This window comes from Muscardinus avellanarius, assembly GCF_963383645.1.
Source record: "Muscardinus avellanarius genome assembly, chromosome: 1".
NCBI lineage: Eukaryota > Metazoa > Chordata > Mammalia > Rodentia > Gliridae > Muscardinus > Muscardinus avellanarius.
The window spans coordinates 99,890,193-99,916,021 of record NC_137786.1 but is presented as its reverse complement, the minus strand read 5'-3'; the positions used below and the strand labels follow the sequence as shown (position 1 = coordinate 99,916,021).

Sequence of the window (25,829 nt, the reverse complement as noted above, 5' to 3'; positions counted from 1 at the left end):
TTCCACCAGGCAGGCTGAAGCAATCACCCTACCTGTACCAGTTATGTGATTCCCTCTACCTCCAAACACATTCCCACTTAACTAGGCACAAGAGGAAGGAAAAAAAGAGGTGTGCCCACATTCCTGATTTCCACCATCACAAGTCAGGAGAATGTGCAGGACAGCCCAGCGATGTTCAGGCAATCTGGATTCCAAAGGCCACGGGATGGAGATGTGGCCCCCTCCGCATGGAGTCTGAAACTGTGTGTGTGAACAGTGCGACTTTCTTGTGTCAACCTTCAGTATTGAGGCAGCATAGAAAGAGTGGCTGGAGAGTTTGTAATACTGACCACACTGGCTCCAGGTGAAGGGTCTCCGCTCCTGCAGAGAACCCTGACGTTCCCTGTAAGTGTTGTGAGTGAAAAGACCTGCTTCACAGGGGAGCTCGAAATTTCCCTGTGCCTAAGACCTTGCCAGCTTGGACTCATGAGCCTTGAGGGTGCCAACAGCATCTTTCACGGCATGGTAAATGATGTTCTTCACCTGGAGAGTAATCAGTACTGTCAGTTTATGGCAGCTCCATGCTCTGTCCCACACATGCAAATGTATGTTCTGCATTGACCCTACCGGTTAAGTGAGGAAACCCATCCATGACTGTGTGCTTCCCAAATCACTCCCTACCATGACTCACAGTTCATGTAGGATATAGTCTATAGCTTTTTTTTTTTTTTTTAAGTACTAGGGATTGAACCCAGGGGCATTCTACCTCTGAGCTACACCCCTATGCCTATTTTATTTTTATTCTGAAACAGGGTCTCATTAGGTTGATGAGAGTCTCAGACACTACTTACTAAGGCTGTCCTCAAACCTGTGATCCTCCAGTCTCAGCCTCCCATGTACATGGATTATATGTGTGCCACTGCACCTGGCCTGTGACTAAGCTCTTTACATGGACTTTCATTTAATTTTTGAGAGCCACAGTCACTTAGTGAGGCCTTCTGCAACTTAGTGAGACCTTGTTTCAAAATAAAGAATAAAGCCAGGTGTGGTGATGCATTTTTGTAATCCCAGCATTTGGGAGGCTGAGACAGGAGGATCTTGGTTTGCTGACAGCCTCAGCTGCTTAGTGAGGCCCTTTGCAACTCAGTGAGACCCTGTTTCAAACTAAAGAATAAAAATAGGGCTGGGGGTGTAGCTCAGAGGTAGAATGCCCCTGGGGTTCCATCCCTAGTACTACACACACACAAAAGAAAAAAAAAATTTTTTTTTGCAGTACCGAGGTCTGAGCCCAGAGGCATTCTACCTCGCCCAGCTTGCTAAATTCTGTGTGAAAAATCTTGTTTCCTTATTCTTTATTCTTTTTATGTTATTAAAGTGCTCAAGCATGAAATTCTATCTTTAGCCAGGTGTGATGGCACATGTTTATAATCCTAGTATTTGGGAGGCTGAGACAGGAGGACTGTAGGTTCTTAGCCAACCCCAGCAACTTAGTGAAATGCTATTTCAAAATAAAGAATAAGCCGCTGGGCATGGTGACACATGCTTGTAATCCCAGCATTCAGGAGGCTGAGACAGGAGGATCGCTGTTTGCAGACAGCCTCAGTTACTTAGTGAGGCCCTCTGCAACTCAGTAAGAACCTGTTTCAAAATAAATAAGTTGGGCATGGTGGCACATGCTTGTAAACCCAGCATTCGGGAGGCGGAGACCAGAGGATCATGGTTTGCAGACAGCCTCAGCTATTTAATGAGGCCCTTAGCAACTCAGTGAGATACTGTTTCAAACATAAAAAGACTAAAAAAATAGGGCTGGGGGTGTAGTTCAAAGATAGAATGCCTTGGGTTCCATTCCCAGTACTGCAAAAAAGAAGAAGAAGAATAAAAAATAGGACAGGGGGTATACCTTGGAGGTCGAATGCCCCCCCTGGGTTCCATCACCAGACCCACACAAACAAACAAAACAAAACCACACAACACAACACACACACACACACACACACACACACACACACACACACACACATATACACACCCCCCAAAATACTATACTTCCCAAGGGCAGAGAAATAGGCAACTGTCATCCTAGAAATTATTAGGTTGATAGATGAGTATTCAGCTGGACAGGTGTACATGTCTGCAGGAGGACTGCAGGTTCAAAGGCAGCTCAGTAACTTAGCAAGACTCTTAGCAACCTAGTGAAACTACTTTAAAAACAAAAAATAAAAATAACAGGCTGGAGATGTAGCTCAGAGGTAAGACTGCCCCAGGTTCAACCCCAGTATAAAACACACACACACACACACACACACACACACACACACACACACACACGTATTCTCTAAACACAAATGATAAGGAGGATTGGTTAGATTTTCCTGAAAGGAAAACCCTCAATGCCTAGACAGGGTATTCCTGAGTCACTTCCCTTTGGTTAGACCTCCAGTGAATACCCTAGAGAGGAGAATATGCCTGTGTGAATGTGAGCACAGGATGAGACGACAGTGTAGGCTGGAGGAGCAGTTATTTACCTGTAGTTTATCCTCATGATTTGTATGAGTGTTGGAGAGATGCCTGAATTCCTGAGTCAGGCGGAAACAGTGCTTCACATGTTCTGGAGATACAAAGTCTTCTGCTACCTTTATGCAACTATACAGATTGTGAACCTATGGGGTGGGGAAAAGAAGCACAGAAGCAAAACATCAATGCCTTACGAGATTCAATAACTCAGAATATGGCCATGAATAGTGAAGAAAAAAGAACCCATAACAGTATATAATACTTTTTTTTTTGAGACTCACTTATATTGCCTAGGCTGACCTCAAACTCCTGGTTTAACCAATCCTTCTCCCTCATCCTCTCGAGTAGCTGGGTCTATAGGTGTATGACACTATATCTGGGTCTTCATTTTTATTTCTTTATTTAAAAAATTTTTTTTTCCAGCGCTGGGGATGGAACCCAAGGGCATTTTACCTCTGAGGTAAACCCACAGCCCTATTTTTAAAAATTCTTTATTTTGAAACAGGGTCTCACTGAGTTGCAAAGGGTCTCACTAAGGAGCTGAGGCTGTCCATGATCCATGAGCCCCTCGTCTCAGCCTCCCAAATGCTGTGATTACAAGCGTATGCCACCACACCTGGCTTAAAAAAATTTTCTTTTGGAAGTCAGGTGTCGTGGCACATGCTTGTTATCCCAGTGCTTGGAAGGCTGAGACAGAAGGACTGCAGGTTTGCAGCAGGTAACGAGATTCTCTCATCAACCTAGTGAAACTGTTTTTTTTTTTTTCTTTTTTTGTGTGGTGCTGGGGATTGAAACCAGAGGCTTTCTACCTCTGAGCTACACCCCAGCTCAGCTCTATTTTTTAATTCTTTCCTTCTTTATTTTATTTTATATTTTTGTGGTACTGGGGATGGAACCCAGGGGCATTCTACCTCTGAGCTCCACCCCCAGCCCTATTTTTTATTCTTTATTTTTTTTTAAACAGAGTCTCACTGAGTTGCAAAGGGCCTAAGTTGCTGAGGCTGGCCACGAATCATGATTCTCCTGTCTCAGCCTTCCAAATGCTGGGATTACAAGTGTGACCACCATGCTTGACTCCCAGCACTTCTTTTTTTTTTTAATAGGGTTTTACTAAGTTGCTGAAACTGGCCTCAAAAACCTGTGATTACAGGTGTGCAACACTGTGCTGGGCTCAAACCCAGTTCTTTTGAGTTTTTTGGTGGTAAAGGGAACTGAACCCAGGGGCACTCCAACACTAAGCTATACCCCTACCCTATTTTATTTCAAAACAAGGTCTGTTTGGATTGATGATAGTCTCATTACTTACTGAGGCTGTCCTTGAACCTGTGAGTCTCCCGTTTCAGCCTCCTACATACTGGGATTTCAGCCACCATGCCTGGCTGAAAGAGTTTTATTCAACCATTATCTGAAATCTCATTGCTGCAGATGATTACAATTTATTTTTGCCATATCCCTCCAAGTTCTGAGGATTGAACTCAGGGGTGCTGTACTACTGAGATAAATCCCCAGCCTTTTTACTTTATTTTACATGGACTCACTAAGTTGTCAAGGCTGACCTTAAATTTGCAATCTTCCTGCCTCAGCCTCCTGAACAGCTGGGATGACAGGTGTGCATCATCCTGACTGGCAATGCCAGTTTTATTTCTGCTGCAAACAAGTTAAATTTCTCATCATAATCTAACCATAACCTTTTTTTCAAGGCCCATTTATCTCCCCCACTCTAGACACCCTACATTGCATTCATCACTAGATAACCACCAGATATTTGCCTGTTAAAAAAATATCTAATGCTGGGTGTGGTGGCGCACGCTTGTAATCCCAGCATTTGGGAGGCTGAGACAGGAAGATTGCGATTCATGGCCAGCCTCAGCTACTTAGTGAGGCCCTTTGCAACTCAGTGAGACCCTGTTTCAAAATAAAGAATAAAAAATGGGCTGGGGTGTAGCTCAGAGATAGAATGTTCCTGGATTCCATCCCTGGAACCGAAAAACATACAAACAGACACACACACAGACACACACAAAACCTATAGCAAGGTAAATACAGTAGGGTATGCCTGTAATCCTAGTACTTGGGAGGCTGAAACAGAAAGAATGATCACAGGTTCAAGGCCAGCCTCAGCAATTTAGCAAGGTTCTCAGTAACTTAGTGACACCCTGTTTAAAAAAAAAAAAAAGTAGCCAGGCATGGTAGCGCACGCTTGTAATCCCCACGCTAGGGAGGAGGAGACGGGAGAATTGCACAGGTTCGAAGCCAGCCTTGCTGGCTTAAGATACCCTGTTTCCAAATAAAATATAAAAAAATATGTCTAGGAGTGGAGCCCGGAGGTAAAAGGGTTCCATCCCCATTACCACCAAAAAAAAAAAAAAAAAAAAAAAAAAAAAGAGCTGGCCTGGTGGGTGGTGGAGCACGCTTGTAATCTCAGCGCTTGGGAGGCTGAGACAGGAGGATCGCACAGGCTCAAAGCCAGCCTCAGCTACTTAGTGAGGTTATCAGCAACTTAGTGAGACCCTGTTTCCAAATAAAATAGAAAATAGGTTGGGAGTGTAGCCCAAAGGTAGAAAAGCCCCTGGGTTCTATCCCCAGCACCACCAAAACAAAACAAAACAAAACAAAACAAAACAAAAACACCAAAAAAAACCTTTTGTGGGCATATACTTTAAAAAATAAACACCTAGGGGAGGGATTGCTATATAAAAAAATAAATTGTAAAGAAGAAAATGAAAAGCCAGGTGTGGTGGTACACACTTGTAATCTCAGTTTTTGGGAGACTAGACTGGAGGATTGCAGATTGAAGCCAGCCTCGGCAACTTAGCGAGATCCTATTTCCAAATAAGAAATAAAATGAGGCCGGGGGTGTAGCTTGGATTAGAGTATCTCTGGGATCAATCCCCAGTACTAAATAAATAAGTAAATAAAAAGTAAAATAATAAGTTGTGATCCAAGAGCACTCACCCTAATCCTACCATTTACATTTCTTGCCAGGTTAGAAAGAAGAGCAGAAAGGAAGTTCATGGAGCTGTAGAGCCCAACCTCCAATTTGGAACCTACCTGGTGTGGGGCTCCTGCAGGTATAAAAACTGCATCACCCAAGAACTGCACAATGGCCCAGCCTTGCACGCCATACTCCTCGTAGAGTCGCTTACGGAGAGTCTGGTCCAGATACCAACTTTGGTCATGAATTGGGTCATGATCAGGGGGATTCTCTTGGCCTTGCTCTTCTCCAACCTAAAGCCATGATCAAAATCCCAAAATAGAAAAATTAATACAGTAGTCCCTCCTTATCCATGGTTTACTTTACTTTTCTTTTTTTTCTTTCTTTCCTTTTTTTTTTTTTTTTGAATATAGGGGCATTCTACCCCTGAGCTATATACCCCAGCCCTATTTTATTTAGAAACAGGGTTTCATTAAGTTGCTAAGAACCTTGCTAAGTTGCTGAGGCTGGCTTCGAACCTGTAATCCTCTTGTCTCAGACTCCCAAGTACTGGGACTACAGGCATGCACCACCACACCTGGAACAATTTTACTTTTTTTTTTTTTGGTGGTACTGGGGATGGAACCCTTCTACTTCTGGGCTACACTCCCAGACCTATTTTATGTATTTTTTAATTTGGAAACAGGGTCTCTTAAGCCAGCAAAGCTGGCTTCGAACCTGCGCGATCCTCCTGCCTCCACCTCCCAAGCGTGGGGATTATAAAGTGGCACACCCGGCCAATTTTACTTTTCTGTGGTTTCAGTTACCTTTAGTCATTTGCAGTAAAAAAAAAAAAAAAAAAAATTAAATGGAAAGTTCCAGAAATAATAAGTTTTAAACTGTGTGCTGTTATGAGTAGTTTGATGAAATCTCATTGTCCATTTCCATCCTACCCTAGATGTGAAGGGCTATATGTTACTGCCTATTAGTCACCTAGTAGCCATCCAGTTCTCAAATCAGCTGTCATAGGATCACAGTGCTTGTGTCCAAAAAACCCTTGTTTTACCTAATAATCTCAGCAAAGTGCAAAAGTAGTGATGCTAACAATTCAGATATACCAAAGAGAAGCCAACTATAAGTGAAAAGTTGAAAGTACAATAAAATGCCAGGTGCTGGGGTACAAGTCTGTAATCTCATTTACTCAGGGGGCTAAGGCAGAAAAATCAGAGGAAAGCTTGGGCAACTTAGGGAGATCCTGTTTCAAAATAAAAAATAAAAAAAGGGGTGGGAAGCTAGGTATACTGGCACAGCCTGCAATCCCAGTACTACTATGTGGTGTGGTGAGGCGGGGACGTAGCTCAGTGCTAACACACCTCTGGGTTCAACTCCCAGTATGAGGCAGAAGAAGGATATAAGATATTGTGAGAAAGGGAGGAAGAGAGAGATGCATATAACTTTTATTAAAGTATCTTGTTATAATAGCTCTATTTTATGATTATTATTAATCTCTTGCTGTATCTCATTTATAAGTATTTTTATGTTTTGTTTTTGTGACAGTAGGGATTGGGCATTTAACCTCTGAGCTATATACCCAAGCCCTATTTTATTTGTTTTTTAAGAAAAATATTTATTTATTTATTTGCGTACTCGGGATTGAACCTTGAGGCATTTTACCTCCAAGCTACTCCCCCCAGCCCTATTTTTTATTCTTTATTTTTAAACAGGGCCTCACTAATTAGCTAAGGTGACCATGAATCTTTGATCCTCCTGTCTTAGCTTCCCAAGCACTGGATTATAAGAATATGCCACGATGCCAGGCTTTTTGTGTGTGTGTGTGTGTGGTACTGGGGATGGAACCCTTCTACCTCTGGGCTATACTCCCAAACCTATTTTATATTTTTATTTGGAAACTGGATCTCTTAAGCCAGTGAGGCTGACTTTGAACCTGTGTGATACTCCTGTTTCTACCTCCCAAGAGCAGGGATTACAAGCGTGTACCACCATACCTGGCCTTTTTTTCTTTATTTTTTGCAGTACTAAGAATTGAACCTCAGGGCATTCGATCTCTGAGCTACAACCCCAGCCCTATTATTTATTTATTTATTTATTGGTACTGGGGATGGAACCCAGGGAGGTTTACCTCCAGGCTATACTCCCAGATCTATTTTATATTTTATTTGGAAACAGGGTCTCACTAAGCTGCTGAGGCTGGCCTCAAATCTGCATGATTTTTCTGTCTCTGCCTCCCAAGTACTGGGATTACAAGGGTGTGCCACCAAGCCCGGCTCCCAACCCTATTTATTTTTATTTATTTATTTATTTTTGCGGTACCAGGGATGAAACCCAGGGGGCATTCTACTTTCGAGCTACTTCCCCAGCCCTATTTTTTTATTTTTTATTTTGAAATGGCCTGAGTTGGAAAAGGCCTCACTAAGTAGTTGAGGTTGTCTGTGAACTGCGATCCTCCTGTCTCAGCCTCTCAAATGCTGGGATTACAAGTGTGTGCCACCACGCTCAGCTTATTCTTTATTTTGAAACAGGGTCTCACTCAGAGGGTCATTTGTAATTAAACCTTATCATGGGAGATGGGCACAGTAGTGCACATCTATAATCCTAGTACTTGGGAGGCTGACAGGAGGATCACAGTACGAGGTCAGCTTCAGCAATTTACTGAGGTCTTCTGCAAGTTAGTGAGACTATTTAGAAATAAAATATAGCTGGGCGTAGTGACACAGGCTTATAATCCCAGTACCTTGGAGGCTGCGACGGGAGAACTGCAAGTATAAAGACAGTCTTAGCAAGTTGTGTGGCTCTCATCAACCTAGTGTGATCCTGTTTCCAAACAAAAAATAAGATAGAGCTAGGATGTAGCCTGGAAGTAGAAAGCTTCTGGGTTCCATCCCCAGTATCACAAAAAACAAAAAACAAAAACAAAACAAAAAAACAAGGAAAGGGTATTCAACAACAATAACAACAACAAAAAACCAAAACCAGTCTCAATAAATTGTCTTGGCTGGCCATGTGGTCATGGTGTCATGGTATATGGTCCTTCTGTTTCTAAAGTAGCTTGGTAAGCCAGGCATGGTGGCGCATGCTTATAATCCCAGCATTTGGAAGGCTGAGACAGGAAGATCGCAGTTTGCAGACAGCCTCAGCTATTTAGTAAGGCTCTCCACAACTTAGTGAGACCCTATTTCAAAATATAGAATAAAATATAGGGCAGAGGTGTAGATTGGAGGTCAATGCCCCTGGGTTCCATCCCCAGTATCACACAACACACACACACACACACACACACACACACACACACACACACACAGTAGCTGGGAAGCTGAGTGTGGTGATGCACACTTGTAATCTCAGTGCTTGGGGGTCTGAAACAGAAGGATTGCAGGTTCAGGGCTAGCTTCAGCTACTTAGTGAGGGCTCTCCACAATTTAGGGCTGGGAGCTGGGCTCGGGAGGTTGAAACAGGAGGATCTAGGTTCATGGACAGCCTCAGCTGCTTAGTGAAGCCCTTTGCAACCCAGTGAGATCCTGTTTCAAAATAAAGAATAAGGCTGGGAGTGGTGGCGCACGCTTGTAATCCCTGCGCTTGGGAGGCGGAGACAGGAGGATCACGCAGTTTTGTAGTCAGCCTCGCTGGCTTAAGAGACCCTGTTTCCAAATAAAAAAGAATTAAAAAAAAAAAAAAAAGAATAAAAAATAGGGCTGGGGGTGTAGCTTGGAGGAAGAATGCCCCTGGGTTCAATCCCCAGTTCCCAGAAACACACACACACACACACACACACACACACACACCCTACAGTATCAGGGATTACACGTGTGCTACTGTACCTGGTGTACACAAAAATTATTAACAGCTGGGTATGGTGGTGCACACTTGTAATCCCAGCACTTGGGAGGCTGAGACAAGAGATCACACAGGTTCGAAGCCAGCCTCTCAGTTACTTAGTGAGGCTCAGCAACTTAGTGAGACCCTGTTTCCAAAAAAAGTACAAAATAGGTCTGGGTGTATAACCCTGAGGTAGAAAAGCCCCTGGGTTCCACCCTTATCACAAAATAAATAAATAAATAAATAAATTTTTAAAATTAAAATAGCCGGGCATGGTGACGCGCGCTTGTAATCCCCGTGCTTGGGAGGCAGAGACAGGAGGATCGCACAGGTTCGAAGCCAGCCGTGCGCTGGCTTAGGAGACCCTGTTTCCAAATAAAAATGTAAAAATAGGTCTGGGAGTGTAGCCCAGAGGTAGAAGGGCTTCCAGAAACCCCAGTACCACCAAAAAAAAAAAAAAATAAAAAAAAATAAATAAATAAATAAAATAAAAGATAGTATGACTACAATGTACCAATAAAACAATAAATAAATAAATAAAAATTAAAAAGGACTGAGGGTGTAGCTTGGAGATAGAATACTCCTTTGTTCAATCTTCATTAATTCTCTCTGCCAAAATAAATTAACAGCATAAATCCAACTTGCTACAGCAATATTACTGATGGGCCAAAGCTTCTCCTTTATTCTATTCAATATCCTCTAGGTGTTGTTTTGGGCCTTATGGGCATTCTGACAAAAAGTACCATGTCCATCAGGTCTTTAATACTTAGGGACTCCATATTAGAAATCCTAGTCTCAGCTCCAGACCTTAATCTGTGAGCTGAGTGCAGAACTAACCCAGAGACATACCTTTCTGAGCAGCTCTCGGATCTTCTCTGCATCCTTGGCTGCATAGATGTGCCATAAAGCACCTGGCTTCTCTTTTCCATCATGAATCCTCTGCTTTGTCACCTCATCAGCATCTCCTTCATCAATTGTCTTGAGTACCTCTGAAAAGAGCAAAAACGGTAATTTCAATGTAACTAGTCACTTTGGTATTTCTGAATGAAGCACAATGTCCATTTCAAACAAGTTTGATCTTTTTTTGTGTTTGTGGTACTGGGGATTGAACCCAGGGGCATTCTACCTCCTTCTACTTTTGAGCTATGCCTCGCTCTTTTTATTTTGAAATAGGGTCTCACTAAGTTGCTGAGGCTGGCCTCAAACCTACAATCCTTCAGTCTCAGCTGGTAGTGGGAGCTATTGTACACAGATGCAAATATCACTTTCAGGTTTCACTCTTGTGCAGGTGACTTGGACTTAATATCTATCACTCCAGAGCTGATCTGGCTGATAACTAGGCTAGCAGACAGGCTCATCCTTTCTTCTTCCTTTTTTTTTAATAGTACTGGGGATGGAACCCAGAGACATTCTATCTCTGAGTGATACCCCCAGCCCTATTTTTTATTCATTTCATTTTACTTATTTTTGCGGTACCAGGGATAGAACCCAGGGTCATTGTACCTCCAAGCTACACCCCCAGTCCTATTTTTTAGTCTTTTTATTTTTAAACAGGATCTCACTGAATTGCGAAGGGCCTTATTAAGTAGTTGAGGCTGTCTGCAAACTGTGATCCCCTGGTCTCAGCCTCCCAAATGCTGGGATTACAAGTGTGTGTCACCACACCCAACTCTCTTCTTCATTCTTCTTTTGAGGCTACATACTCAATGGAAAAGAACACTATTCCCAGAAAGAGAAAGGCTCTGGTCAATGATACCTAAGTAGTGCTCTTATCTGCTCGAACTTCTCTTTGTCTACCAACGTCCACTGGGCATCTACTATACATTAGGCCTGGTAGAAAGTTAAGAAAAAGCCAGTCTCTGAATGAGGAGGAAAGCACTCAGTTCTGCTCCTGAGGCAGGTTTTTTTTTTTTTTTGGGTAATCCCCACGGAGATAGAAGAATCATGCAGGTTCGAAGCCAGCCTTGCTGGCTTAAGAGACCCTGTTTCCAAATAAAAAATAGGTGTCTAGGAGTGTAGCCTGGAGGTAAAAGGGTTTCCAGGAACCCCAGTACCACCACAAAAAAAAAAAAAAAAAAAAAAAAGAGAGAGAAAGAAAAGGTTTTTTTTTTGTTTGTTTGTTTTGTTTTTTTGTGGGCCTGGATATGGAACCCAGGGGCATTTGACCTCTGAGCTACACCCCCTGCCCTATTTTTTATTCTTTTATTTTGAAACCAGGTCTCACATAAGTTGCAGAGAGGGCCTAAGTAGCTGAGGCTGTCCGCGAACTGTGATCCTCCAGGTCTCAGCCTCCCAAATGCTGGGATTACAAGTGTGGGCCACCACGTCTGGCTGAGAATCCATCCATCCATCCATCCATCCATCCATCCATCCATCCATCCATCCATCCATCCATCCTTCCTTCCTTCCTTTCTTTGCGGTACTGGGGATGGAACCCAGGGGCATTCTACCCCCAAGCTACACCCCAGCCCAGTGGCAAAGGACCTCACTAAGTAGCTGAGGCTGTCCACAAGCTGCAATCCTCCTGGCTCAGCCTCCCAAATGTTGGGATTACCAGTGTGCACCACCATGCCTGGCTTGGTATATGGGATTGAATCCAGGTGCACTCTGCTTTTGACTAACACCCCGAACCCTATTTTATTTTATTTTTTATTTTTTTGGTGGTACTGGGGTTCCTGGAAGCCCTTCTACCTCCGGGCTACACTCCCAGACCTACTTTTACATTTTTTTGTTTGGAAACAGGGTCTTCTAAGCCAGTGCATGCGGCTGGCTTTGAACCTGCGCGATCCTCCTGTCTCTGCCTCCCAAGCGCGGGGATTACAAGCGTGAGCCACCACGCCCGGCCTATTTTATTTTTTACTTTGAAACAGGGCCTAAGTTGCTGAGGCTGGTTGTGGACCTGTGACCTTCCTGTCTCAGCCCCCCCCCCTCCCCGAGTACTAGGATTACAGGTGTGCACCACACCACACCCGCTTTGAAGCAGTTTTTCTAGATGTCATACCTTCATCATGAGCGCCTTCCCCAATGGGGATCCCAACATACACCATTACATTAACAGCATCAGATACATCTAAATGAAGATTTGTTGTGCCAACTCTTCTATCTTCTGCAGTTATCAAGCCTAAAGGCAAAAGGAAAATATACAAGGTGAAAGGGCAATATTCTAAAGAAAACACAGAAAGCCTACAAATGAAGATATGCTCAGGGACATTCTTTTTTTTTTTTTTTTTTTTATACTGGAGATTGAACCCAGGCATGTTCTACCTCTGACTGACATCCCCAATCTTATTTATTTTTTGCAGGTCTGGGGATAGAACCCAGGGGCATCCAAGCTACACCCCCTGCCCTATTTTTTATTCTTTATTTTGAAACAGGGTCTAAGTTGCAGAGGGCCTCACTAAGTAGCTGAGGTTGTCCGTGAACTGCAATCCTCCAGTCTCAGCCTCCCAAATGCTGGGATTACAAGTGTGTGCCACCACACCCAGCTTTATTTATTTATTTAGCTTATTTTTTGCAGCACTGGGGATAGAACTTAGGGGCATTCTACATTTGAGCTATATCCCCAGCCCTATTCATTCATTCATTCATTCATTCATTCATTCATTCATTCATTTTTTTTTTGTGTGTGTGGTACTGGGGATGGAACCCAGGGGCATTCTACCTCCAAGCGACACTCCCATCCCTATTTAAATTTTTTTTTTTCTAATTTCAAAATAGGGTCTCACTCAGTTATGAATAACTTTGCTTAGTAGCTAAGACTGTCTGTGAACTGTGATCCTTCTGTGTCAGCCTCCTGAATGCTGCGATTACAAGTGTATGCCACCACACCCGGCTCCCAGTCCTATTTGTTTAAAAAAAATATTTTTGGTAGTACTAAGAATTGAACCCAGAGGCACTCTACCAGACGATTTTATTTTTTATTTGGAAACAGGGTCTTGCTAGGTTGCTGAGAGCCTCACTAAATTGCTGAGCTGTCCTTGAAGATCCTCTAGTCTCAGCCTCCCAAGTACTAGGATTACGAGTGCCACCATACCTGGCTTTATTTTATTTTTTATTTTGAAACAGGGTCTTACTAACTTGCTGAGGCTGGCCTTGAACCTGTGATTCTCCTGTCTCTGTCTCGCCTCTGAAGTAGTAGGATTATAGGTGTGTGCCACCAAGCCCATCTTTCTATTTTATTTTTTATTATTGAAACAGGGTCTCACTAGGTTGCTGACAGTCTCACTAAGTGGCTGGGGCTGGCTTCAGACCTATGATCTCCTTGTCTCAGCTTCCCAAGTACTGGGATTACAGGTATGTGCTACCACACCCAACTTGTTTAAGGACATTCTGGTTTTTGTTTTGTTTTGTTTGTTTGGGCGGTACTGAAGATTGAACTTAGGGGCATTCTACCTCTGAGCTATGCACTCCCAACCCTATTTTTCATTTATTTTTTGAAACAGGGTCTTGCTAAGTTTTGGAAGGCCTCACTGAGTTGCTGAGGCTGGTCAAGAACCTGTGATCCTCCTATCTTAACCTCCCAAGTACTCAAAGACATTCTTTTTTTTTTTTTTTTTTTGTGGTACTGGGCGTGGAACCCAGGGGCTATACTCCCACACCTATATTATACTTTATTTGGAAACAAGATATCACTAAGTTGCTGAGAGCCTCACTCAGTAGATGAGGTTGGCTTGGAACCTGTGTGATCCTCCTGTCTCAGCTTCCCAAGCACTGGGATTTCATCATGTCTGGCTCAAAGATATTCTAAAACAAGTACCACTGGAGAATGAAGTATGTCTGTTTATCAAGAAATCACGAGGTTGGGGTTGTAGCTCAGTGGTAGAGTGCTTGCCTCACATGCATGAGGCCCTAGATTCTAATATTCTCTTCATCTTGCTTATACTGTTTAAGACTGATTTGTAGCCAAGCATGAAGGGGCACAGTTGTAATTCCAGCATTTGTGAGGCTGAGTCAGGAGGATCACGGTTCGTGGACAGCCCCAGCTACTTAGGGAGATCCTTTGCAACTCAGTGAAACTGTCTCAAAATAAAGAATAAAATACAGGGCTGGGGGGTAGCTCAAGGTAGAATGCCCCTGGGTTCTAGCCCCTGTACTGAAAAAAAAAAAAAAAAGAAAGAAAGAAAGAAAGAAAGAAGGAATATTCAGTTAAAGCTCGACTTTTGCAATGATTTAAGTCCCTTCTCTTCTTCACAAAGTCTTGGCTAGGTTGCATTATATCCAACTTTCTTCACTGTTATTTACTTAAAAATTTTATTTGTTTCTTTTATTTTTTGGTACTGGGGTTTGAATCCAGAGGTATTTTCTACCTCTGAGTTATACCATCAGCCTCTTTTATTTATTTTTTTGGTGGTTGTGGTATTGGGGATGAATCCAGGGGCGTTTTACCTCCAAGTTACACCCCCAAGGGTCTCACTAAGTTGCTGATGTTGGTCATGAACCTGTGATGCTCCTGTCTCCGCCTCCCAAGTACTGGGGTTACAGACATGTACCACCATGCCTGGCTTATTAAGTCTTTTAAAACAAAGAATATGTTTTATTGAGTAAAATTTTTGAGATGAAACAAACTCTTTTTTTTTTTTTTTGGTGGTACTGGGGTTCCTGGAAGCCCTTCTACCTCCGGGCTACACTCCCAGACCTATTTTTTACATTTTCATTTTGGAAACAGGGTCTCCTAAACCAGCGCGCGCGGCTGGCTTCGAACCTGCGCGATCCTCCTGTCTCTGCCTCCCAAGCGCGGGGATTACAAGCGTGCGCCACCACGCCCGGCGAGATGAAACAAACTCTTAAAGACATATTCACAATCATCCTGGATACTATTAACTTCCCCAGTACTTGTCACCTGCCCCCAATCCTCTCTCCCCATGACTATGACCACAGATCTTTTGTAAGTGAAATAAGAATTCCCCCTAAAGGGGCAATTCTGGCTTTTTCCTCATACCATAGGCGTTGTACATCTTGGGGCCCAGATCAGGCCTTACAAAGTAGCTGGGAAGCCTAGAGGCCAGATTGAGCCTGCCATCCCTCTTGGTATATTCTGGTAGAGGAAGATTCTCCATCAGATCTTCAAACCTACAAATGAGCAGAAAAGATGAAAGTTTGTTATAAGGAAAGAAAATAAAAAGAAAAAGTTGACTTCTCTGTAGTTATTTTGCAATGGCTTCAGGAAGGCACAAGTCTCTGAAGATGGTACCACTGGAGGTCACTAACCTTGTTGGCATCATGTCCCGAAAATCTTCCCCAGGAGGCCAGTCCTTGAGTTTGAGCACCATTGGCTGCCCATCTTCTGACCTTAGTCGTTCTGGAAGACAGATAGCACAACTGCGAACATCTGCTGAGTTTTTCAGTTTTAGAGGAAACCTCTTATTTCAGACTTGTAAATTCCCATAATGAACCCAGTTAGGTGGGCTTTATTTCTTTACCCGCTGCTGTAGTACATGCTTTATTTCTCTATTTTTTTTTTTTTTTTTGTGGTACTGGGGGTGGAACCCAGAGGCTTTTCTACCTCTGGGCTATACTCCCAGACCTAGTTTTTATACTTTATTTGGAAACAGAGTCTCATGAAATTGCTAAGAGCCTCACTAAATAGCTGAGGCTGGCTTTGAACCCATGCGATCCTCCTGTCTCACCCTCCCAAGCGCTGGGATTACAAGTGTGCGTCACCACGCGCGACCGTTTATTTCTCTATTTTGTAGGGTTCTCTACCCTCTTCCTCAGAGTGAAAGTGCTCCTTATACCCCATGGTCTTACATGCTAAAGCCTGAGCCTATTCTGGAAACTACAGGACTGCCACACAGCTAAACAGTCAGCAGCAGACAGAAGGTTTCTCCCACCAAGAGGATACAACCTGTTATCACAGGGCTGGGCATATAGATGCTCCCTTCCCAGTTGGCCATTACTCAACTAGATATCAAAGCTACTTACTGCATATGATCTCAAAGCCATCCCAGAAATCCCGAACTTTCACATCAGAAATTATAGCACAGTTTCTGCAGTTCACCAAGTCTACATCTTGGTCTCCAAATTCTTGGCTAAAGGCTTCTGGCTTCCAGAGTTCAGACTTGAGCTTTTTATGTACCCCTGAAACTAGCACTGGCTGTGGAAACAAGAATATCCCAATCAGAGCCACCTAGGAAATACCATTATCTCCAGGGACAGGAGGATGGGGTTGGGGAATGGGGGAGGTAGTGGTTTCTTCCCTATGAAAACCTATTGTCCCTTCCCTCCTATTTTACAATCTATGGATTTCCACACATCATCTAAAGTGAATGGACTGCTTCTACTCCTTTTTTTTTTTAATGGTGCTGGGGATTGAGCCCAGGGGCATTCTACCTCCGTGAACGCGAATCCTCATGTCTCAGCCACCCAAGTATTGGGATTATAAGTGTGTGCCGCTAAACATGGCCTTCTACACCATTTTTATACTGGATCCTCTTTCTGGAGGGCATGCCATAAAAATAACTTCTGTTGCTCTGGTATCTGTGACTATTTTGATGTGAGCAAACAAATGCAAGTTTTATAACACTTCCTCATATTGTAAATAAAAAACTAACTAGATAATTCCATAAATTCTTCCTTTTTAAAGCATCTGCTAAGGTATAAAAGTCAGAGCTGTCATCATACTATCATATCAACTTCTGTGGCCTTTAAACACTAACCTAGAAAAGTAATTCCCTTTTCCACCCATATCTTCATCCTACCCAGTATCACATTTAAGGATTCTCTTTCAAAGCCAGCTCAATACCTAATAAAAATTTGTGAAGCCGGGCGTGGTGGCACATGCTTGTAATCCCAGCATTTGGGAGGCTGAGACTGGAAGATCATGGTTCAAGGACAGCCTCAGCTACTTAGTGAGGCCTTCCGCAACTCAGTGAGACCCTGTTTCAAAATAAAGAATAAAAGCCGGGCGTGGTGGCACACTTTGTAATCCCCACACTTGGGAGGCTGAGACCCTATTTCCAAATAAAATATAAAATAGGTCTGGGAGTATAGCCCAGAGGTAGAAAGCCTCTGGGTTCCACCCCCAGTACCACCAAAAAACAAAAAACAAAACAACAACAACAAAAAAACAAAATAAAGAATAAAAAATTAGGCAGGGGGTGTAGCACAGAGGTCAAATGCCTCTGGGTTCCATCCCCAGACCCACCAAAAAAAAAAAAAAAAGGAATTTGTGTATCTATGTGTGTATGTATGCACATACTGCCAGTGAATGAATCCAAAGGGCATTCTGCCTCTGAGCTATACCCCCAGACCTTTAAAACAGGGTCTTGCTAAGTTGCTGAGTTGCTGAGAGTCATACTATGCTGTTGAGGCTGTCCTCAAACCTGCAATCCTCCTTTCTCAGCCTCCAAGTACTGCATTTAAAAGCATGTGACACCACACTTGGCTCCTAACAGGAATTTCAACTGCCCCTTTAAGAACACAGAGTTACAATGAGGCCCGGTTTCAAAATAAAGAATAAAAAATAGGGCAGCGGCTGTAGTTCAGAGGTCGAATGCCCCTGGGTTCCACCCCCAGACCCGCAACAAACAAACAAACAAAAACAAAAAACAAAACAAAAAACAAAACCCCACAGAGTTAACCAGTTATGATGGCTAATCCCAGCATTTGGTAGGCTGAGACAGGAGGATCTGGGTTCGCAGACAGCCTCAGCTACTTAAGTGAAGCCCTTTGCAAGTCAGTGAGACCCTATTTCAAAAATAAAGAATAAAAGTCAAGTGTGGTGGTACATGCTTGTAATCTCAGCATTTGGGAGGCTGAGACAGGAGAATTGCGGTTTGTGGATAGCCTCAGCTACTTAGTGAGGCCCTTTGCAATTCAGCTAGACCCTGTTTCAAAATAAAAATAAAAAATAGGGCTGAGGGTGTAACTATACAACTTAGAAATAAAAGGATACATAAGGATACATGAAAATAAGACATCATGAAATATCCAGGATATACACAACACATTATGTCTAAATTTCTCAGGCAAAATATCTCCCAGAGAGGCCTGGAATTATCCTGGTAGCTATGGCAGGCAGGCAGATAGCTTTATTCTTACTTACCTGGCCTTGCTTCCAACATTCTCGGAAGATCTTCCAATTGTTTTTGTTGCTGGGGTCATGGAGACACAAAAGCCTCCCATCACAGAGCCAGGAATGAGAAGTGTGGGGGTCTAGCACATTTAACCCCATCACCATCTCCTTCACTTCCTTTTGGGTATCAGTCAAGTTGCAGGCCCGCTTTGAAGCATCTGAGGTTTTCTTATTTTCTACCACTGAGGCAATAATGTGGTCAAGAAAGTTGGGCAGGCTGGCCTTGTTCTTTACTCCCTGTTAGACACAAAACATCAGGTAAGTGTTACTGAGGCACATGAGAAGAGCAGCCAACAAATTCTATCACAGTTGCATTCCCAAGTTCTGAATTATCTGTTTAAATTCCACAAATTTTTATTTTATTTTATTGTGGTACAGGAAATTGAACCCAGGGGCATTCTACCTCTGAGCTACACTACCAACCCCATTTTTTATTCTTTATTTTATAATAGGGTCTCACTAAGTTGTGGAGGGCCTCACTAAGTAGCTGAGTCTGGCCAAAAATTATTAAAATGTCTTTTGAAGGCTGGGCATGGTAGCCCCCACTTGTAATTCCAGTGTACCTGGGAGGCTAAGACAGGCGGATTGCAGGTTCGTGGCCTCAGCAATTTAGTGAGGCCCTCTGCAACTTAGTGAGACCCTGTTTCAAAATAGATCAGAGGTAGAATGCCCCTGGGTTCGGCCACTGGTACTATCAGAAAAAAAAAAATTTTTTTTTTTTGCAACTGGATGTTGTTGAACAAAAGTTCAGATTTTGCAGTACCTTAAATTTCTTTGATTTTGATATTCTGCCTTATATTTAGGAAAGAAAAAAACAGAGAAAGAGCCCTTTGCTTCAAGAGAACTAAAATCAAATATCCTTGGCATTCAGCTCTGTGTTAAGCATAGGTACAAAGATTACAGAGTTCACAAAATGCTGTAATTGAATGAAAAAGATAACTTAGTTTGGGGTTTTAAATTTTTCCTAGTGCTGGGCGTGGTGTTACATGCTTGTAATCCCAGCATTCAGGAGGCTGAGAAAGGAAGATCGTGGTTCGTGGCCAGTCTCAGTTACTTAGTGAGGCCCTTTGCAAGTCAGTGAGATCCTGTTTCAAAAAAAAAAAAAAAAAAAAGAATAAAAAATAGGGCTGGGACTGTAGGGACTGTAGCTCAGAAGTAGAATGCCCCTGGGTTCCATCCCCAGTACTGGGAAAAAAAAAAAAAAAATCTAACCCATACACTCAAGAAATATAGTATTTCAATTAAATAACTGAAGAGACTTATTAAGGCAGTGGTTCTCCAACAGGGAGCACCTACCCCAGCCAGGGGGTGGACCAGGGTGTCCAAGAGGAACTGTATATGTAAAAGCACTCTCTTACTCTCCAACTCTATCCCCACCTACACTGTACTCAGCACCTCTCTCTGTTTTAGCTGATGGAAAAACAGGTCCATAGATGAAAGCAACACTCTTGGAATCACAGAATGGAACGGGGTGGGGTTTCTGTAATCTTGATAATCCTTTGCCTGATGTTATTATCATCTTTTTTTCTTTTGTGGTATTACAAATTGAACTCAGGGGTGTTCTGTCTCTTAGCTATATTCTCAGCCCCTTTAAATCATGTTTATTTATTTTTGTTGTTGTTATAATTATTTGTGGTACTGGGGATTGAACCCAGAGGCATTTTACCTCTGGGCCACACCCTTAGCCTTATTTTTACTGCAGAGGGTGTAAGTTGCTGAGGCTGGCCACAAACCTGTGATCTTCCTCTCAGCCTCCCAAAGTACTGAGATTACAGGTGTGCACCACCATGTTTAATTTTTTTTTTTTGTGGTATTGCGCATTCTACCTCTGAGCGACACCCCCAGTCCTATTTTTATTCTTTATTTTGAAACAGGGTCTCACTGAGTTGCAAAGGGCTTCACAAAGTAGTAGCTGAGGCTGTCCACAAACTGTGATCCTTCCTGTCTCAGCCTCCTGAATGCTGGGATTACAAGTGTGCACCACCACACTCAGGTATGTTTAATCTTTTAATTTTTTTTTTTTTTTTTTTTGCAGGTCTGTGGACGGAACCTGGAGGCACTTGACCTCCGACATATACCCCCTGCCTGAGTTTTATCCTTTAATTTGAAACAGGGTCTCACTAAGTTGCTGAGGGCCTCACTAAGTAGCTGAGGCTGTCTAAGAACTGTGATCCTCCTGTCTTAGCCTCAGGAATGCTGGGATTACAAACATATGCCACCATGCCTGACTTTGTTTAATCTTTTATTAAAGAATCTCTCCAGGCTGCTGAGGTCTTTGCTAAATTGCTGAGACTGGTCTTGAACCTGCAATTCTCCTATCTTGGCCTCCCAAGTACTGGGATTACAGCATATCCAGTCAAGATGTTATACGATTACATGGTTTTTATAAAGACAATGATTAGTGCTGGGCATTGTGGGGCACACCTATAATCTCAGTACTTGGGAGGCTGAGAAAGGATCATAGGTTCAAGGCCATCCTCAGCAACTTAGGGAGAACTTTAGCAATCTAGAGAGAAAAAAAAGATGATTCTGGAAAATTTTTTAAAAAAGAACTGAAATTATAAGCAAGTACAAATAAAATAGAGTGAATATTATTTTTTGTGGTACTGAGGACTGAACCCAAGGACATTCTACCTCTGAGCTACACCCCCAGCCCTGTATCTTATTTTTATTTTGAAAGAGGGTCTCACTAGGTTGATGAGAGTCTCACTTCTTACTGAGGCTGTCCTTCAATCTGTGATTCTCTTGTCTCAGCCTCCAAATACTGAGATTACAGGCATGCACCACTATATCCGATTTAGAGTAATTATTTTTAAGTTACTTATGCCAAAGAAAAACAACCCAAATTTTATAGGTTCTAGCACCTATGATTCATCAAATTTCAGCTATTAACTATAAAACTAAATGAGAAACATTTATATACTTGTTTGAAATGCCTTGTAAGATATATAAACTGAAAAACAGCAAAGCAATCTGCAAACTGGGCATGGTGGCATGTGCCTGTAATCCCAGTACTTGGGAGGGTGAGAAAGGGAAGACTGCAAGTTTAAAGTCAGCCGTAGCAACTTAGCAAGGTCCTTAGCAACTTACTGAGATCCTGTAAAAATAAGCCAGGCATAGTAGTTTTTGTATATAATCCTAGTGCTTGGGAGGCTAAGACAGGAGGATTGCAAATTTGAGGCCAGAAATTTACTGAGACTCTCATTAATCTAGCAAGACCTTGTTGCAAAATAAGAATATAAACAACAGGCCTGGGGGTGTAGCTTACAGGCAGATGCCCCTGGGTTTAATTCCCAGTAACATACACACAGAGAAAAGAGAGCTGAGCTGCAGAACATTTGTGTAAAAAGGGAAAAAAACCCTCAGGACAATATTTCTTTTTTTTTTTTTTTTGGTGGTGCTGGGGCATGCACGGGGGCAGTCTACCTCTGAGCTACACACCCAGCTTGATATTTTATTCTGTATTTTGAAACAGGGTCTCACTAAGTTGTGGAGGGGCTCACTAAGTAGCTGAAGCTGGCTGCAAACTCGTGATCTCCTGTCTTGGCCTCCTAAGTACTGGAGTGTGCACCACCACGCCCGGCTCATAGGACAATATTTCTGAAATGACAGTGGAGAAACAATGGTGACCTCCAGAAAGAAATGAATGGCTGGGAGACAAGTCTAGCAAAGAGCCTTTACACTATAATTTTTTTTTGGCGGTACTGGGGGAAGAACCCAGGGGCATTCTAACTCTGAGCTACACCCCCAGCCCTATTTTTTATTCCTTATTTTGAAACAGGGTCTCACTCAGTTGCAAAGTTCCTCACTAAGTAGCTGAGGCTGTCCGTGAACCACAATCCTCCTGTCTCAGTCTCCAAATGCTGGGATTACAAGTGTGTGCCACTACTGCCAGCTTACACTATAACATTTTTGAGGCGGGTATTCTGGTGCCTGCCTGTGATCCCAGTGCCTCTGGAGGCTGAGGCAGGAGGATCTCAAGCTGGATAGCAACCCAGACAACTTAGTGAGATGCTGTCTCAAAAAAAATAAAGCTGGGCGGGGCATGGTGGCACACGCTTGTAATCCCCACGCTTGGGAGGCAGAGACAGGAGGTTCTAAGTCAGCCATGCTGGCTTAAGAGACTCTGTTTCTAAATAAAAAAGTATAAAATAAGTGCCTGGGACTGTAGCCCGGAGGTAGAAAGGCTTCCAAAAACAAGAAAGAAAAAAGCTGGGCCTGGTGGTGCACATTTGTAATCCCAGCATTGGGGAGGCTGAGACTGGAGGATCACAGTTCGCGGACAGCCTCAGCTACTTAGCGAGGCCCTCTGCAACTTAGTGACATCCTGTTTCAAAATAAAGAATAAAAATAGGGCAGGAGGTATAGCTCAGAGGTTGAATGTCCCTGGGTTCCATCCCCAGACCTGCAAAAAATTAATTAATTAAAAAATAATTAAAAAATAAAAAATAAAAAGGGCTAGGGATTTGGGGTACAATGCCCCTGGGTTTAATTTCCAATACCACAAAAAACCCCAATATAACCTTTTTGTATATTTTAACTTTTATACCTTGTGAATTTATTCACAAATGTTTATTACACGTTACTATGAGAGTATGGATCAAACACTGTAGTAGTAGGAATACTGTGGTAAATAAAATAGTCAAAATATCTTTAGGAGAGGCAAAAGATGACAATAAATAAAGCATCTCAGGTCAGAGAGTAATAAGTGCTATTAAAAAAAAAGAGAGAGCCGGGCGTGGTAGGGCATATTTGTAATCCCCGCGCTTGGGAGGCAGAGACAGGAGGATCGCGCAGGTTCCAAGCCAGCCGCACGCGCTGGCTTAGGAGACCCTGTTTCCAAATAAAAATGTAAAAATAAGTCTGGGAGTGTAGCCCGGAGATAGAAGGGCTTCCAGGAACCCCAGTACCACAAAAAGAGAGAGAGAGGGAGACAGACAGACAGACAGACAGACACACACACACACACACACACACACACACACACACACACACACACACACACAGCAAGCCAGGCATGGTGGTGCATGCTTGTAATCCCAGTACTCAGAAGGTTGAGACAGGAGGATTGAAGGTTTCCGGCCAGCCTCAGATACTTCGTGAGGCCCTCTGTAACTTTGTGAGACCCTGTGTTTCAAACTTAAAAAGGGGGTGTAGCTTGGTGGTAGCATGCTTCTAGGATCAATCCCCAGTAATGCAAAATAAATAAATAAATAAATAAATAAATAAATAAATAAATAAATAAATAAATAAATGAAAGAAAGCAGGAAAACAGTTATAAGTGAAGACAGTAGGATGGCTTACTGAGGGTAACACTTAGGGAGGGAAGAGAGGAAGCTGATGAAGAAGTAAGCCATATAGTTACACAAGAGGAGAATCCTGAGCCGGGCATGGTGGCGCATGCTTCTAAGTCCAGCATTTGGGAGGCTGAGACAGGAGGATCGCAGTTCAAGGACAGCTTCAGCTTCTTAGTGAGGCCCTTTGCAACTCAGTGAGACTCTGTTTCAAAATGCAGTATAAAAAAATAGGACTAGGGGTGTAGCTCGGAGGTAGAATGCCCCCAGGTTCCATCCCCAGTATTAGAAAAAAAAAAAAAAGATAATCCTGGGTGAAAGAGATTAGTGTATGCAAAGATCTTGCAGATGAAACATGCCTGGTTGTGTTCCAGGAATAGCAAGATGGGTATAGCTGCAGCAGATTAAATAAGAAGGAGAGGGATAGAGTCAGAAAGGTGAGAGGAGAAACAGAGTCAAAGCCTCCCAGTCCACTGACAGAGAGAAATAGGAAGCCTTTGGAAGATCTTAGGCAGAAGTGACACAATTGAATTAAATTGAAAAAGGACCTCTTTAGCTGCTTGAAAACAGAGTGTAAAAGGCAGAAATAATTCTTTATAAAATTCCTGTAAGGCCAGCTCTGGTGGTACGTACCTATAATCCCAGTATTTGGTTGGCTGAGACAGGAGGATCACAGGTTAGGAGCCAGTCTCAGAAACTCACAGCTCTCAGCAACCTGCAAGACCCTATTTCTTAAAAAATAAAACAGAAAAACCCAACAAATAAACAAACAAAAAACTCCCCAACAAACAGATGGGTGTGGTGGCACACTGAAGAAGACCGTTTCAGAACAAAACAAAAAAATAAGGGCTAGGGTTTTGTCTTGGAGGTAGACTGCCCCTGGCTTCAATCCCTAGCACTACCACTAAAAACAAAACAAAACTCAAACATTCCCTAAACTTAAGGTAGACAGATGTCTTGTCAGCTTGAGCTTGGAAACATAGAGAACAGAAATCCCACATACCCTCTAGCTCAATTATCAGCTCTGATGGTTCTTTCATGGAAAAGCAGCAAAGGCTTGAGTTGTAGAAAGGACACTTACTGCTGAGGATGTAGAGAAGACTGGGGGGAAGGGTATGCCTGTGTCCAGCGGGGTCTGAGGAAGTTTTCCGGGCCCGGAGTGAAGGAGTTCTCGAAGGCTAGAACCTTCAGTTTTGTTGTTGGAGGCAGTGGGACCCAGTAAGAGACTGTTAAAAAGCTTTGGAGTCAATGGAGAGACCTTTGCAGTGGAGTTGAATGAGTCCAGCCCAAAGGGTGAATGAGACTCTTTATTGAGCACCGACCTCAAGGACCCTGCTTCTGTAAGAATATAACCAGGAATAGCATTAGGCACAGTAAGGAATAGACGGCAAACAACTGACTGCCAAATGGAAAGGAGGTAAGACTCTCTCCTTCCCCTACCTTCCCCAAATTGCAAGGTTTACTGAGACCAATCTTGACAAGCTATGAATATCCAGACCAAGGAGAAGTTTTACTTTTCCTGATGTGTATTACAAACTTTCTTTTGTTCCCATTTACCTTTCATCTCCTTCACTTCCTAAGAATGATCTTTAAGTGGGTCCCCAGAACATTTAAATACTGGAACCATCTGGAGTGTCTGTTAAAAATGGAGATTGTGAGCCAGGCGTGGTGGCGCACATTTGTAATCCCGTGCTTGGGAGGCTGAGACAGGAGGATTGCGCAGGTTCAAAGCCAGCCTCCACTGGCTTAAGAAACCCTGTTTCCAAATAAAAAATATAAAATAGGTCTGGGAGTATAGCCCGGAGGTAGAAGGCCCCTGGGTTCCATCCCCAGTACCCCCCCCCCCCAAACACAAAAATGGAAATGGTATGGCGCATGCTTGTAATCCTAGCATCTGGGAGGCTGAGATAGGAGCATCTAGGTTCGTGGACTGCCTCAGCTACTTAGTGAGGCCCTTTGCAATTCAGTGACACTCTGCTTCAAAATAAAGAATAAAATACAGGGCTGGGAGTGTAGCTTGGAGGTAGAATGCCCCTGGGTTCCATCCCAAGTACCACAAAAAAAAAAAAAAAAAAAAAAAAAAAAAAAAAGATTGTGAGCCGGGCATGGTGGTGCACCCTTGTATTCTAGTACTTGGGAGGCTGACACAGGAGAATCATAGTTTTACAGCCAGCCTCAGCAACTTTTTTTTTTTTGTGGGTCTAGGGATGGAACCGAGGGG

The 25,829-nt window shown here is 43.0% G+C and overlaps 1 protein-coding gene across 1 annotated transcript in view; it reads right to left on the bottom strand.

Moving 5' to 3' along the window:
• Positions 1–441: 441 nt before the first annotated feature.
• KDM3B (lysine demethylase 3B) overlaps positions 442–25,829 on the bottom strand; it is a gene marked incomplete at both ends in the record, with an annotated part of 111,227 nt that continues 85,839 nt past the window's right edge. Inside the window, 10 exons of the mRNA XM_080702731.1 lie at positions 442–522; positions 2,505–2,639; positions 5,545–5,721; positions 10,091–10,230; positions 12,243–12,362; positions 15,180–15,310; positions 15,449–15,539; positions 16,163–16,334; positions 18,285–18,551; positions 24,690–24,946. Coding sequence (XP_080558857.1) covers positions 442–522; positions 2,505–2,639; positions 5,545–5,721; positions 10,091–10,230; positions 12,243–12,362; positions 15,180–15,310; positions 15,449–15,539; positions 16,163–16,334; positions 18,285–18,551; positions 24,690–24,946 — 1,571 coding nt within the window. The remainder of the gene's footprint in view (positions 523–2,504; positions 2,640–5,544; positions 5,722–10,090; positions 10,231–12,242; positions 12,363–15,179; positions 15,311–15,448; positions 15,540–16,162; positions 16,335–18,284; positions 18,552–24,689; positions 24,947–25,829) is intronic.